General features: G+C 39.8%; 2 protein-coding genes across 6 annotated transcripts; both read right to left on the minus strand.

Moving 5' to 3' along the window:
- Positions 1–648: 648 nt before the first annotated feature.
- On the minus strand, positions 649–8,070 carry slc8b1 (solute carrier family 8 member B1). 3 transcript variants are annotated; one of them, XM_029439284.1, is made up of 15 exons: positions 7,641–8,070; positions 5,564–5,716; positions 5,078–5,130; positions 4,558–4,615; positions 4,270–4,375; positions 4,005–4,172; positions 3,347–3,460; positions 3,187–3,261; positions 2,955–3,085; positions 2,718–2,859; positions 2,499–2,620; positions 1,690–1,843; positions 1,526–1,606; positions 1,360–1,424; positions 649–1,242 (listed from the first exon to the last, which is right to left on the minus strand). In XM_029439284.1, exons 1-15 carry the CDS (start codon positions 7,800–7,802, stop codon positions 1,051–1,053), a joined length of 1,776 nt encoding a protein of 591 aa, XP_029295144.1. In that variant the 5' UTR covers positions 7,803–8,070; the 3' UTR covers positions 649–1,050. The 3 variants fall into 3 exon arrangements, with proteins under 3 accessions (XP_029295144.1, XP_029295143.1, XP_029295145.1); XM_029439283.1 differs by having other exon boundaries at positions 3,187–3,264; XM_029439285.1 differs by lacking the exon at positions 5,564–5,716 and having other exon boundaries at positions 3,187–3,264.
- Positions 8,071–9,239: 1,169 nt separating this feature from the next.
- Positions 9,240–16,241, minus strand: LOC115012955 (acyl-CoA dehydrogenase family member 11). Of its 3 annotated transcripts, none has more exons than XM_029438828.1 (15): positions 16,155–16,241; positions 14,839–15,134; positions 14,534–14,757; positions 14,306–14,405; positions 13,741–13,858; positions 12,412–12,554; positions 12,161–12,313; positions 11,512–11,606; positions 11,311–11,410; positions 11,106–11,246; positions 10,938–11,030; positions 10,599–10,706; positions 10,327–10,498; positions 9,619–9,685; positions 9,240–9,537 (listed from the first exon to the last, which is right to left on the minus strand). In XM_029438828.1, exons 2-15 carry the CDS (start codon positions 15,115–15,117, stop codon positions 9,423–9,425), a joined length of 1,908 nt encoding a protein of 635 aa, XP_029294688.1. In that variant the 5' UTR covers positions 15,118–15,134; positions 16,155–16,241; the 3' UTR covers positions 9,240–9,422. The 3 variants fall into 3 exon arrangements, with proteins under 3 accessions (XP_029294688.1, XP_029294689.1, XP_029294690.1); XM_029438829.1 differs by lacking the exon at positions 16,155–16,241 and adding an exon at positions 15,938–16,077; XM_029438830.1 differs by lacking the exon at positions 16,155–16,241 and adding an exon at positions 15,809–15,938.
- Positions 16,242–16,303: the final 62 nt, after the last annotated feature.

Here is a 16,303-nt window from a genome sequence, read left to right on the forward strand (position 1 = left end):
CGTTTTTAAATGCAAAGAAACTCCCATCACTCCAGGTCTTCTCCAGTTCCCCCACGCTCTCCGTTTGCTACAGTGGGAAACTAGTCCAGGGTCTTTTGGACTGACATGAGAGTGAGACGAGTTAATGATGACTCCTTCCCGGAGGCGTCACAACAGACAGACAGAAAGACAGCAGTGCAGGACTGTTGCTGGACCAATGAAGCGAGAGCGTTGATCTCCTTGGGCCTGTTCAAAGACTGCAGCTAATATTACCAGCGAGCCTGTGTACGTATACTGCATTAGGCCATTTGTGACCTCTTGTGAAATCATGTAGAACTTAAACCTGATGCCTTAGTTAAATGGCTCCTCTGATCGGTATTAACAGTACTTCTAGTTGTCTAATGACCAAAAGTATAAACCCTTACACTCCTTTTAGCTCAATCCAACGGAACAATTACAGTGCATCTCCTAACTGATGTCTCAGCAGACTGAAAGTATTTTACTTTCCTATAACTTCTTATTCTGTAATGTATTTCAGTTAGTTAAGAAGGGATTTTGTTCGAATTGTCAAGTGAATTTATGTATTTTTGCTGTACTATCTTACGGCTGGTAACTGCTTATTAACTTACAATGTAACATTTAACAGACCAGCATAGCATTACTAAGACCTGTAAAAACAAATACCAAACCAAAATTATTTAATGCTCCAAAAGCAGTTTCTTTTTTTTTTTTTACAAGGTTAATTTAACATTTTGATTTAATGTACATTTAGTTCATTCACAATATTTTACATCCTGTGTTTTCCTTCTGGACTCACAAAGTGCCAGCTCCAGTCAGCACAAAACATATGTTGAATAAAGGCACAGTGTTCAGCTCTTCCTGAGCAGAAAAGTCTCAGATTGTCATTCATTTGCCGGTTTGGTTTCAACGGCTAAGGTAAGTGCACAAAGTGTAAGGTTGAACAAATAGTGCATTCATATTATGTGTGGACGAGGGTGTAATTCTGTTCCAGTGAGTCATTTTGCATTACAGAAGGAGGTTCCTTATTTCAGACTGGCCTGAGAGTCAGATCTACACAATGCGGATCTTGCCAAACTCTGTGAGCAGTGCAATGAGAAGGAAGACAGCATAGAAGACGAGGAGGAAGATCCCGTAGGTCCGACCCAAGTGGAACTTGCTCAGAGGAACAATGACGAAGGACAGGACCAAAGACAGACCCAGCGATCCTGCAAGAACCCACGTCAACAAACCCTCTGGGTCAAACTGAGGAGGAGAAAGAGACAAAGATGCATCACGTTCATGAGTTCCAAAAGAAAGTCTTGTGTATCTGTGACTTCAGAATTCTGAACTCTTTAGCTGTGTGTTTGAGGGGAAGATTACCTGCACGTCAGATTGTGTTTGCACCATCTGCATCAGACATCCTAAACCCACTCCAAGCAGCATGTCTGAAGGAAATACAGTCAAGGACGATTCATCAACAGCCACTCTTATGCATGTGCTATGTTTTTAAACTGACACACGGTCTCTTATAAAAGAATAAGGATACTGAAAATGATGCCTCCAAAGCAGGCAGATATGGCCATCCGTGGGTAACCCTGCCGGGCAATGGTGATGTCCGAAAAACAGTCTGAAAAGGAGAGATGTGTGCAGATAAGTAAAATTTGTACAATGTTTTTGGGGAAACACAAGAATTAGTTTCACAAATATCACCTCCTATGCTGTTGCCCCAGGCCAACAGAGTCAGCCCCAGCACAGTGTTGCTGAGACTCAGCACCACACCGAGCATGTGCAGAAGACTGACCACTTCTGAGGCCGCCGCACTGATCAACAACGCACTCACCACGAAGCCCAACAGAGCAAACAGCTGGAGAGGGGAAAAGACAAACTTTCATTCAAACTGCAGCATGAATAAAACACCACATAAATCCAATCTGGTGCTAAACAATGTTATAGTAGCAGTGATAATAAGGATGAATGAATTATGATGAATACATACTGTGTATATTTTTTAGCCATGTTCAGTCAAGCACTTGGGTCCAGACTGAAATATCTCAACTATTCAATGGATTGCCATGAAATTTCTTACAGACATTCATGGTTACCAGAGGATGAATTACACCAACATCATTCACATCTTTTATTTGTCCAGTACTTTATGACCAAATACCTGTGAAACTAATGGACAGTCCCCATCAGCTGTACTTTGTGTTAAGAGCTAATTAGCAAATGTTAGCATGCTAACACACCAAACATGGCTGGTGAACATATTTAATTAGCATGTTTACATGTTGATGCCTCAGTGGAGCCTCCAGTGGTGGAAAAAGTATTCCGATATTTTACTTTAGTAAAAGTGCTGATACACCACAGCATTGAAAACCTTAAGTAAAAGTATGTAAGATTAACAGCAAGTAAGTATTCATTGTGCAGTAAAATGTTCCCTGTCAAGTAGATGTTTATGGTTGTGCTCATTTTAACTCCTTTACTGTTGGGTAGTTACAGCAATGCATCATAATACTTACCGAATGATATCTGGGAGGGGAGTCGTTAGTGGTGGTGCAGAAGACAATAGCAGACAGGAAAAGTCCCAGCAGAAGTGTCAGCAGCCAGAGGGGAAACTGCCCTTGGATCATATAATTTCCATCTAGACATTAGTTGAGGGAGAAAAAAATATCAGGGTCAGGAATTAACCATATACTTCATCTGATTATGGCTGCTATAGTAGAGCATGCTGTACTTACATTCTCCAGACTGGAAGCTGAACACACACGCCAGAGGAGCAGTGATCAGATGAAGGCAGTTCAGCGGGCGTCTCCAGTTCCTGTCGTCTTTATCGGGGTCGACCACGGGGATGCAGAGCAGCAGCAGGACCTCCAGAGGAGTCTAATGGATACAGGAGAGTTTTAAATAGCTTTTAACTCCTTTAATTTGGTGTACCAACCAGGTTCATTCAGAATTTGTATCCACAGCCCACACACCTTCAGTACTTTGAGGACTCTCCAGCTCCTTGATTTCCTCCTCCACTTCCTGTTGTCCACCGGGTTCAGAGAGCTCAGCAGGATCTGACTGGTGGACTCAGCGTAAGGTAGAAGCGGCCTGTACTCTGACTCTGAAACACATGCACGTGCATGTTATGGTCCTGATCATGCAGACAAATCCTGGTGTTTATTAACTTATATTGTGGTTTATAGAAGGGTGCTACATTCTCACCGTACTCCTGTTGGACCGACCCTCCATTTAGGCAGGGAACGTCGTCATCATCAGACGAGTCGGACAAGTGAAACTCTGCTGCAAAGACAAAAAATATCACTGGCAATTGTGGGAGAGAAAATGTTTTATTTGTCTGTTTGTATATATTTGTGTTTCTAACCTGGAATATGTGCAACACTCTGCACACTGGAGTTCATTGAATGTTTCTGCCGGTTGTAGATGTACGCGCTGATGACAACAGTCAACACATACACCACATAGAGGCTCAGGTACCCTGGAAAAACATGGAGTAAAACTGCCCTTAAAACCTAATACAGTACAGTGACTCTCAAAGTGGGGTCCATGAGAGGTTTTCTGATTCATTCATTTAAATTACCATGATAAAAAAAACATACATTTATAAAATGTAATATCTAAAATGTGCCACTAGAGAGAGTAGGCGATTCACAGAAAAGTGTAGCTGGGTGGCTTTTTGAATTGCATTCTGGTATTATTTTTGGTCAGGAAATAGCTGAGATTGCAGATGTTGGCACCAGAACAAGAAAGCACACACACCACACAAAAACTAAAACAAACTGGCTGTGAAGCAGAGCTGAGGTGGTAAAGTCCACCAATACTAAACAAGTGTGTTGCACTTGGTATATTACTATTTAAATTAGGTCAAGTCAGGGGACTTTAAAATCTGTACAGCATACAACACCCTCTGTCCTTGGACCCTTGCAGCAGATAAGGAAAGACTTTCCAATAAAACCCTTTAACAGGGAAAATAAAACAAATACACAGTGTGTCCATCCATATATATGCGTGTGTGTTTGTACCTAGTATTTCTCCCAGTGTCGTGGTTCCTCTGAACAACATAAGAAAAGTCCAAAACACTGCCACCATGTAGAAGATGACGTCACGCAGAAATGGACGGGAGGCCACAGCGAAAGGCTTGACCAGCGCCACGCTGCCTGCAACTACTGTGGTGACAAATATACCGGCTCCTGTTGGGGGAGGGAAAGACATCAACCAGGTTTTCATATTAAAAAGCTGGAGTTGTTTGTGGTGTGTGTGTGGGTGTTTGTGTGAGACTGTGCGTACCAAATAAAGCACCGACAGCCAGCCCAGCGGTGTGTGGGTGGGAGAAAGCTGCCATGGCACTGAAGACGTCAGGAGCTCCATTACCAAGAGCCAGAAACGTCACACCCTCAGCACAAACACCAGTCAAGGGAAATATTTTTACAAGAAACTATTTAACAACATCGACATAAAGTCTAGCCCCCTCAGAGGATCTGTGTTGGTGGATAATCAGTGTGCTTTGTATTGATTGTACATAAACATAACAAAGTGAGACAAACTTCTGAGAGAAGCTCAGCGGACAAAGGATACAGCCACGTTGTGAGTGAGGTGCAAACTGGTAGAGATGGCTGACAGGTTGGGGCAGAAACTGTGGAAGAAAATAAGCGAGTATTTTCATGAGAAATTCAAAGAGAGATGAAAAGTATGTCAGAATTCCTACAGAATATTCTTCAACAGTTCAGCACATTTTATATTAAACACACAGCAACTTCTTTACCATTCAGCTACTGTAGTGCATGTGTGTTCAGTGTGTCGGAGAACAAATTGTCCTTCCTTCTTTGAAGACATCTCACAATCTCACAACGCAAGTGAAACAATGATGAACAACTCTGTACAGTCACGTGACTCTTCTTCATGTGACTATAAGCTGACTGCACTGAGGCTGTAAAGATGTATAGTGTGCACATGTGGGCTTGTAAATATGCGAAACACTCTCCATTAGGTGAAACTAATGAGTGACAGTGAATGATTTAGGCTTGCTTGCATGACAAATACTGGAAAGGGGAACTTGTCGGCGCACATATTGATACTTGCAACATAAGAGACTTACAATTTAGATGCGGTGAGTCCGAGAATGACGAACAAAAATAGCAGCCATATAATCTGTGGAGAAGCAGAAGAAAGTAAAGGTCTGATGACAGAAGTGCTGCTTGAGTCTGTCGTACTCAGCTCTACAAACTTATTAGGTTGAATAAATTGACCCTGATAAACATGGCCTTGTTTGACTACACTGAACCTATTGTTCCTAATCTGTAATGTGCACATTTTATATTCTACACTGAAAGATGTTTGTAGGTAGATTTAGTTTAGTTTGTTCATGTTGCAAAGAGGGAAATTCAGGAAGTTCTTACAAAAACTCCTTCATTTTGCAAAAAGTGAAATGACTAAATCAGAAGTTTGATAATTCCTGGTTTTCTTCCTCAAAATATCAACTGGTGCTGAGCTGCAGTTTCACACACACACACACACACACACACACACACACACACACACACACACACACACACACACACACACACACACACACACATCTTACACAGAGAGTGATGGTGAGAGGTGTGAGGTTTGGAGGAAGCAGACAGAAGGCCACATTAAGGTAGTTGATGAAGCCATCTTCCATGTTGCAGTCTGTTGTGTTCTTCACAAACGCACAGCGGTCTGCAGCGCTGAGGTTCATCACAAGGTCACACTGAACACACACACACACACACACACAGAGAAAGAAAGAAGGAAATCAGTTTTCTTACTTGCATGTCTAAATGCCTCAGATGATATAGTTTTCAAACAACATTTGAACAGCTCTTTCTCATCATTATAGGGATTTATAAATGTATAAATAATGAATACTTACTTGTTAAAGATATATTCATTCAAAGTATTGTGAAAGACATCACTATGAGCAAAGAATAACGTTTTAGTTTGCAGTGGGGAATAATTGATCAGTTCCCTTTTTCTCATCGTGTAAGTGTCTTGTTGTGTATTGTACATATCAGCTGCAACACACACACACACACACACACACACACACACACACACACACACACACACACACACACACACACACACACACACACACACACACACACACACACACACACACACACACACACGGCAGCTTGCCCAGAGGCCAAGAAACCAACCCATTACTGTGATTTGATTAAACATGAATCGTACTGAGAGATATGCAGCATTTAAGCATAATATCTCAGACTGGGCACTAAGGATACAATAGATAATATACCAGCAAATTAAGTGGTTGACAAAAAAGAAACTTTGTTTCAAGAAATATGTATAAAAATCAACATATATATATAAAGCACATTCCGGCTCATTGATGTGCAGCATTGTCTACAGTGGCCTAATATACCCAGAAGATACTGAAGAAACGTTTTACATTTACAAAACCCGAGTAAAATATAAGAAACACATTTAACAATATAATACAGTCCAGTACAACACCACCACTAACTACAACCTCAGAAATAAACACATAGTTAAATGAACAACTTTTGGAAACTGGTCATTATAAGCTTCTTAAGAGTAGAATATGTGACCGAGGTGTTGTTCTGGTTTGCGTTAGCTTGTATAACTGTACCTAATTAAGTGTAAAGTGTGGCAGGGAGTGTATATCTTCCAATTTAAAACTGAAATAATAAAGGTTTACAATTTAACTTTAAAAGGCTCCTCTACAAGGACCAACTCTACATTTCATAAATTAAGCATTCAACCATGTGGATACAACCCAAAAATTACAAGAATAATGCAAGTACATCAACTTCATCAAACATGATGAACTGCCTCAAGTGCTACATTTACATTAGAGACAAAGAAAGTCTTGAGTTATTTTATTTTTCGTTTCAGCTTATATTGTTTCTTTAGGGGTGCATATTCCCAAAACAAATTTGCAGTTAATCAAATTACCACAAACTAACTGCTTGCACCCATATAAATGTTTATATTTTTTATTTTATCAATATTTTCTTTTTTTTCCAATATATATATATATATATATATATATATATATATATATATATATATATATATATATATATATATATATATATATATGTTTAAATATAAATATATATATATATATATATATATATATATATATATATATATATATATATATAAATAAATGTTTAATATATATAAATGTTTAAATATATATATATATATATATATATATATATATATATATATATATATATATATATATATATATATATATATATATAAATTATAAATCATATTTAATTAAAATAAATATTATAGGCCTTCATCTGAAGGAGTGTAAAGTAGGACATAGTTACATTATCTTTAGTCACACTACCACACTGTGCATCTCCACTTATATAATATTAATCTGTATCTGCAGGATCTTGACTTCTGCTCTGAAGGGAACATGGACGTCTCGTACCACATTAAACAGAGTAGTTACACTTCAAACATGACTGTGGTCTCCTACTAATCATGTGACAGCCAGAAAAACCTGCTGACAACCTGCAAGCTTCACATCAAACTGCACACAAATATTAAAAACAAACACAAACACACACACACGAATGACAGTTAACAGCATTTTCATTTGGTAGTAATCACATCTCACCGACCTTATCGTTGTTGTTTTGAGACATCATGGTTAGTGTGGTGTTTAAAGACAGCCGGGCTAATCCGACACCACGCTGGTTCCTGAGGACATGTGAACCCGAGGTGACCTGTTGGGTCTCCAGTAACACCAGCAGCAGGAGCGACAGGTAAACAGCAGAAGACATCCTTCACTTTATCCTGGAGCTGCGTCCATTCTGGTGGACAAGAGTGAAGTGGGTTGTTTTGCTCCGGCAATCCGGCCCTTTCAGTATGTGAAACCGGAAAAGATGATTTTTTTTTAAATATACACTTAGTTATTTGTGTTGCTGCTCCCCTTTAATGTGAGTGATTTGTTTCTTTAAGCCTCTTTTAAAGACTGCTCGGATTCAACGTCCCCGTAGTCGCGTACATTGTGTACACCTCGTCTGAAACCCCACCTACTGTTTTTCCAACCAGCCGTGTGCCGCCTTCATGGACTGCTCGTAAATTCAGAATTTCAATGTTGCAATACAAAAATAAATAAACTGGATACTGAAATATAACATAAAATAAATACATATATAAAATAATCAATAGTGTATATTTAATATGTTCTTTAATAATTTATTTCCAAAATTAAATGCCCTGCTGTACATTACTTGGTGGCATTGATAGCATGCTTCTGCCCTCATTTGATTTGATATACAGTTTGGCACAAATAACACAATGATACAGTAAACTTAATTAAATGAATCGTTGTACAATCTAAAATATTACCTGGTGTATATAATTGTGGCAAAAGTACAAAGTTCACATATTTTTCATAGTTCTGGAGTTCACAATCTTTATGTATTTTATATAAAACTCCGTATTACTCTTCTTGCTTCTGACCTGTGCTCTAGTTCAGTGGTTTCCTTTTATTCCTTTAGGAAACCCTATTTTATCATTGACTAAACTGTTAAGTGACATATGTTATGGATATTTCATATCATATTCAATGTATAACGATAACAATGCAGAACAACTGATAAACTGTTAAACAAATAGTGAACACAATAACTGCAGGAACTTTTTTGGAGTTTTGAGACATTATTTCCCGTGAATATAAGTTTTTCTCTTATTTTTAGGAACTTTTTATACAATTCTCTTACTGTATCATATTTTATTTTATTTGAACAATCATACATACTTATACTGCGACATTAAATATATATATATATAGATAAGAATATATCTTAAATAATAATAATCCAACTTTAAAAATAACAATTTCATTTAGTTTTCTTCACAAAAATGAATGAAATCCTGAGATATAGGCTAACTGTATATACTGTATATATATTTGTTTTACTATTGTCTTACACCCCTTAAATTCAAGAAGGCATTGTGACCCCCCTGAAGCCTTGGTGACCCCCCACTGGTGGTATCAACCCCAAGGTTGGGAACCACTGCTCTAGTTAATTTGTGATTTGTTGATCTTTGCTTACTCTTGCCTATAAAGTCTAAGAACTGTGGTCTTGAATGTTAATGGTCATGTTCATGTCATACTACAAACATTGTGAATCTATAGATCCATATATATTGCAGACAAAAATAGATATTGCAGATACTCTAAAGTAAATATCAACAATATTAAAATCACATTAGACAGAACCACATTTTATTAGAACTACATTTTCAGTTTGATTGCTGTGCTTATATAGAAGCGTTGTTGTTGTTTTTTATGAAGCATTGTCTCAGTCATCTACACAATTAAATACAATGTGGGATACAGTTACTAGATCTGCCACAGAATTAAAGTGAGTTAATCAGTTATCAGTGAACTTTCAGCCTTGGATCGGCCCGTCATATACCAGCGCAGCATCAAGTGGTGGCGTGCTGAGATCATAGCAGCCTCTCGCCTGTTTAGTCGCCACAGGACACAAATCGTGTTCACACCACCTGATGAAGCAAAATAAAAGTAGTGTATTTACACCTTAAAGAATTGTGAATGTACCTTTCTTTAATGTTTTTTTGTTTTACCTGAGAGCTGCATAGGTGTCAGAGGAAGAGGCTCCTTTCCAAGATGCATGGTCAATGAGAAGGGCACCTGTTAACATCCAGACAGTTAAAGGGGAACTCCACTGATTTTACACATCAAAGTCTGTTTACAGATCTCGGGGAGTACTACTGCATATGTAGGGAAAAGTTGTATAAAGCTAGCTTGAAAGGGCGCTGTGTGAAGTCTAATAAATGTGCGTCGCAATAACATTTGCAATAATGACATCAAATACATTACAGTGATAGCCTATAAAAAGCATCCATACTCATGCTCATAAGTAGTTTATATAATCAAATGAATACAAAAATAGACTGTAGCCTATGCTAACATATACAATTTAAATATCTGGCTTCTTTCGATCGATCTCCTCCTCCGCTCGGACAGCTCTGTTTCAGTACCCACGACTGCGCAGCACCGACACACACCCTCTACACACGACAAACATCACTGTCCGTCTGAGAACAACAACAAATGATTCATGTTGATGAATAATGTGGAATTACTATTCCTTATTTCAAAGGCTATTTTGTATTTTTGGGGTAATGCATATATAATAATAATAAAAAATAAAAAACCTAAACTAAAGAACCTGCTGCATTCGAGTCATGATTTGGACGTCGATTACCATAGCAACGAGGCATTCGGGTCAGCCTTATGCATTGGAGTGTATACGTGATTGTGGTACCTACCCGTGTAGATGCGAGCCAGGCTGTATGCCAGGTCTCTGGCTGCTAGTTCCAGGTAGCCGGGTGCTCTCGTAGCCGCTACCTGAACAAAGTCCTCTAGTTCAGAGAGAGCACCGTCTACTGCTTTCAGCGCCGGGGTCAATGAAGGAACACTTGATGCACCTGCAAGCAGGGACTACAAGGAGAAGAAAACAAGCGCACTTCACATTGTTGTTCAACTCTGCCACAGATAAGTCACTGAACTTGTTTGACGGGCTCATTCCTTGACCCTGTACCTTAACATGGGTAAAGAAAGCGTGAAGAACCATTCCTGAGCTACGAGCCACACAGCGCAGCACGTCCAGAGACAGAACATTTGTGGTGCCTTCCCATATGCTCAAGACCTGAGAGAGAAAGAGACAATGACAAATGACAAAAGATTAATCGTTTTGTCAATACAATGACAGAAAATAGTGGAAAATATCAGTCCAAACCCCAAGGATATTCAGTTTAATATGATATAACACCTAGAAAAACTGGAGAAATACATATTTGAGAGGCTAAAAAACATTATTTCATCTTTAACAGTGAACCGATTACTCGAGTTATCGTTGCAGCTCGAGTATTGACCACACCTGTGCATCGCGAAGTAGTCCAGGCAACCCGGTATCCTCGATGTAGCCCTGTCCTCCGAAGCTTTCCAAACCCTCCGACACCACAGCCACCGCCTGACACAAAACAAAACAAAGACAGTAAGAGTTGCTATCAAAACAGCAAGTTTTCTCACACATCCAGCCAGTCACCTGCTTCCCAGTGTACAGTTTGACCACAGGAGTGAGCAGTCGCAGCAGATGTGCATCAAGCTGGGTCGCCGTGCCGCTTTCCTCTCGGCCCAACAGACGACACACATCCATCACCAGAAGGAACGCTCCACGAGTCTCCACCTGTCAGAAGCAAGCATGGGTGAGGCATGAGGCTTTGTAGTTTGTCCAGCCCCTGTCAGCTCACCTCCATCCTAGCGAGAGTCTGTATGTGCAGCGGGTGGTCTTTAAGAAGCTTTCCAAAGGCTGTGCGGCGAGTAGCATAGTCCCGAGCTAACTGGACGACCCTGTGAACACACACAAACACACATATTATAATCAGCTCATCTACAGCATGTTTTTAGAAATCAGTGCAGGATGCGGTGCGGTAGTACGAGTAGTTTCCTACCTTCTCATTGCAGCTGCTGCAGAGATGCTGTTGTGTATCCGGGTTATAGTCAGCATGTTAGCTATGGAGGCCACACCTCTGCCTTCCTCTGAGATCTGTAAATGTAGAGAGGGAGTAAAGGTATCAAAGTGTTTTGCCAACTCTTTTCCTCATACACTCATTTCCATATTGGCAATTGCCATTTATTTGCATAAAGCTAAGTGTCTGCGCACGCTGCAAGAGGAGAGCCGTGGACTGTGATTACTCTGAGCAGCATTGGGAATGAATTACAATATAATATAGTGGAATATATTTCTTGCTTTTCCCCTGATGGTCTGAATAAGTTGCTATATTTGTCACCAGTGGTTAGCTCTGTGGGAAACGGAAAGCGTTGCATTTGTTTTTGTGACAGCGGCACAAACGATAATAACACTTAGGTTAAAAGTTGTCTATTGCCACTTTAATCTGTAGTATTGTATTTCCAAATAAAAATGATTGTTGTAATTGAGCATGAGGTCTAAAAAGTGTTTAAAAGTTTAAAGAAATTGTCTAAACAAAGTGAGCCGTACCTGACCCAGTGTGGCTGCACAGGCATCAATCATATCTGCATAGACCAGAGGAGGAATCTACAGTTTCTCATTATTTTGATAAATGACGACGTGCAACTGACCCTGTGTGCCGGCAGCCCGTCCAGCAGTAACTCAGCAGTCGGCATCTGTCTTGTGCCCAGCTTGTCCTTCAGTCTCTGAACCTCTATACCCCTCAGCCGTCCACCCTCATCTCTACTCACCTCCGCGTAGAACAAAGACAAACCCCTGCTGCCCTGTGGGACGGAGACAAGCAACACGTGTAGTGCAATGAAATCACTTGTTAGGTCATTCAAGAGGAGTGATGACTGATGTTAGAGGATGTCAGCAGTACCGGTGCGGTAGCTCCTGTTCTGTCCTGCACTCTGGCCAGTGTGAGAGTCATGTCTGCGTCTGTAGCAGAGGTGAACCACTTGAAGCCGTGTAGTTTGTATGAACCGTCTGTCTGGGGAACCGCCACCGTCTCTGTGCCACTGGCTGAGGAGAGGCAAGTGAGGCAGAGGCCACTCATGATGAAATACAATAGTTAAGTTCTGCACAACAGAAACTGTGGGAGTATTTAATCACTTTCCTTAAACAGATCATTCAATTCAACGCACAATATGTAATGTTTCCACGAGGGGTTCCTCAATCAAAACAAAAGAAGGAGTTTGGTGGCGTTGTTACGTCGTGTGGGGTCATGGGATTGTCTTATTGCAGTTAGATACACCCGGTTAGGATTCTTTCATAGTTCTTCGTTCAGGATGTTTTTAGCGGGAGCCGAATTATCCACAGAGGTCTCCTCCTCTCCAAAACAAACGGACCAGGGAATTAAAGCTGGTAAAAACACTAAATAAAGCAGTTTACGCTTAAATTCAGTGTTTCTCCAACCATTTCTAACTTGTTTATCCTGTACACCCGACATCTATTGCACATCTGTCCGTCCTGGGAGAGGGATCCCCCCTCAGCTTGCTCTCCCTGAGGTTTCTTCCATGTTTCCCCCTTTAATTATGGGGTTTGTTTTAGGAAGTTTTTCCTTGTGCGATGCGAGGGTCTAAGGACAGAGGGTGTCGTAACCTGTACAGTCTGTAAAGCCCACTGAGACTAATTTGTGATATTGGGCTATATAAATACATTTGATTTAATTTGATTTGTTTCTCTGATAACTTAAGATCCACACGTCTGATGACTAAAATCCTTCATCTGGTTAAAATTTAATTTAGTTAAAAACAACCAGATCTCAAAAGTGTATCGTAAAAATGTGGCTTGAAACTAGAATTTAAAAAAGTCAATTTATGACAGCTTCTGGCAGACAACCACAACGCTGACGCATGTGCAGAGGGGATACGTCGCCATTACCGGAGACCAAATGAAACAGACCGTTACCGTTATTATTAGAATTACAGATATCTCTAGGTTTGAAAGTTGTTGGAAACATTTGGGATAATGTAAGTACACAACTCAACAAAATATATAACATAGGTCTTGTCATTTTTAGACATTTTAATGTGGAAATGTTACATATTGCACCTTTAAGTATCACTTAAGTGGAAAGGATAAGATTTATTAACATTTTCTGCAGCTTTTCCTTAACAAATTAAAAGCTTCTTCTAATAAAGACGGTGGCCACTACTGTAGCCTTTAATCTGCTAAAGTTGATACAACTGTGAATGTCACTACTGACCCACGTCAGAGCCTCCCTGTCTTTCCGTCATCCACTGTCCAGACGTCCTGAAACGCTCAGGCTGACGGCTGGTCAAACGACTGTAGGCTTCATGTGCTGGCCACGAAACCCCTATGGACTTCACATACACAACCAGAAAATCACTGTTCAGTGTTTACATGCAGCTGTGCAGTATTCATATTCCTCCCACTACATGTCCTTATTTCAACATTGAAGCTTGTATCAGTGACTTACAGTATGATGGTGCTGCAGATTTAAAATATTGTGTATATACACTCTGTGACAAGAACACAGGCTTAGACGTAATTATTTCAGCTGTATGAATTCTGGATACAACTACAAAGAAGAATATTTCCCTTCATCGTGCTGCACTGCGACCACGTTACTGTCTCTGTCATGCACCTGTGCTCTTGGAAAAACAACATAAAAAACATGCTGTTGGTTTATAACTACGTTTAATGCAGAAAAACAGCAATAATCTGTCTAATTGTGTGGATGTAAATGGAGCTTCTGTTAAAATAACATAATTTAATGATCAAGGTTTATTTAGCTTTTTCTGACACACCTGGATGACCTTCGCAGCTCCGTCAGTCATGGCCAGAGGACAGGTGTAGAGACCAGAGGACGGAGAGAAGATGTACAACTTGCTCATTTGGTACACACGACTGAAACGCACACACACAGATTTTATCTTAGTTTCTCATTTAGAACAACTTCCCAAAATAATGTATTGAAGTTAAATATGAGCTGAACTGAAAAAGGAAGTTTAACACACTAAAGTTTAACCATCTACCTCCACTCCCCAAATGGCCTCTCATAGCCAATGGCAACCAGTCCTTCCTGTGCCGACAGGTCTTTCATGCGTTTCCAGGCCGAGGAGGTCACGATGTGGTCCACTCTGCGACCCCAGGGGTCAAAGTGCACCAAGCGTGGAGGGGTAACCTCACACTCTCGGCCCCACTCGTCCACCTCATTTGCCACACGCTCTCCAAATGCACACAAGTCTGAGAAAGCTGCCTATGAACAAGTATACACACATACAGTGACATAGATTATGAACAAGACCTCATCTTAAGTGAAGTATATTTCCCTCCTCACCTCCTGGGGCAGGTGTCTTCTCAAGTATCCTCTGAGCAAGGCATCCTCTAGAAACGGGTTCTTCAGCACCGGCCTTTCCTGAAAGAAAGATCCTGTCTTGGCTCTGGAGAACGGCAGGTTCCCTGTTGCCTCCCAGAGTTGTTCTTCATCAGATCTTCTTGTGCCCGGCTCAGCTACACTGGCTGATCTGATGGGGACGAGCTGTGGAGCAACACCACACCACCCCCTGCAGCCGCCTCCAGCTACACGGCGGGTCAGTAGGGCTGAGCACACAGACATGGCTCAAGACCTGCAGTCTGAGGTGAAAACAGTGCCAACAGATGATGTATTCCACTGTGTGAAGGCAGTAGTATTTCATTCATTCAGTATTTACAGGATTATCTAGAATTCAAGACATAACATTTAACTACAAATACTAATATAAAAGCACAAATATACAGTACCGGTGTGTATTTTTGTTCACCTACAGGTGTAGTGATTTGTAATCCATTTTTCAACATAAACAGATATTTCTTCAAAAAATCACAATACTTCAAAACTATCACAAACCTATAATTTAGTCATTAATCAAAAAACACTCTTGGAAAGATGTTTATTTTATTGAAGGATGAATTGCTGTGGTTTTTTATCTTGTATCTTATTTTACTTTTTAAATGGCTATGGGAATCTATTTTAGTCTCAAATAAAGTTTGAATTAAATTTAAATATATATTATTATTTTTTACAATATTTAGTGTATTCAAAATAGAATTGCTAAAATGTACATATATTTATTTTAAACATGTAGCTATCTTACATCAACGCACTATTTTCTTGACATTTCTGTATTGTATTTTTGACTAAATAAAACATTTATCTAGTTCAAGCGATATCTACACGTACCACTTGAAAGCACATTATTTCTAGTTAGTTAAAAATATGTTTTAAAATGTGCAGCAACATTAAACTGAAATAAATGTGGTAAACTAACCCCAGATCACCAAAGTGGGTCAAAGTTCACTCCACTCCGCTATCCTTTTTGGGCAGACATTAGCTTCGCAGTCATTTTAATGTGACTTAATAATAGTCTAATGGTTTATACAGACACCACGTTGCCCACCTGACTTATCTTTGCTGTTCTTTATCAAACTGTGTATTTATATATTGTCCACTCTGCAACAATCACAAGTGAGCGAGCTAAATTACGAGGCTTTTCTATATCCGTGTCATCGACAATCACTTTTAGCAAGTTTACATTAGTTAGTTCTTTAATAACATTGAAACTTCAGCATGTTAAAGTTATGAGCTTCATAGATGGAAGAGAAAGATTATTTTACCTGAAGCTTTTAGGACAGCACTTGGTTATATTCACCGCTGCAAACTCTCGCCTTCAAAATAAAAGTCTTGATCCAATAACAAACCAGTGGTATGCGGATATTTTGGATTTCATTTCCCCAGATTAAAAAATATCTTTGAGTTTTCCACC

This window comes from Cottoperca gobio, chromosome 9 (genome assembly GCF_900634415.1).
Source record: "Cottoperca gobio chromosome 9, fCotGob3.1, whole genome shotgun sequence".
In the NCBI taxonomy this organism is placed as follows: domain Eukaryota; kingdom Metazoa; phylum Chordata; class Actinopteri; order Perciformes; family Bovichtidae; genus Cottoperca; species Cottoperca gobio.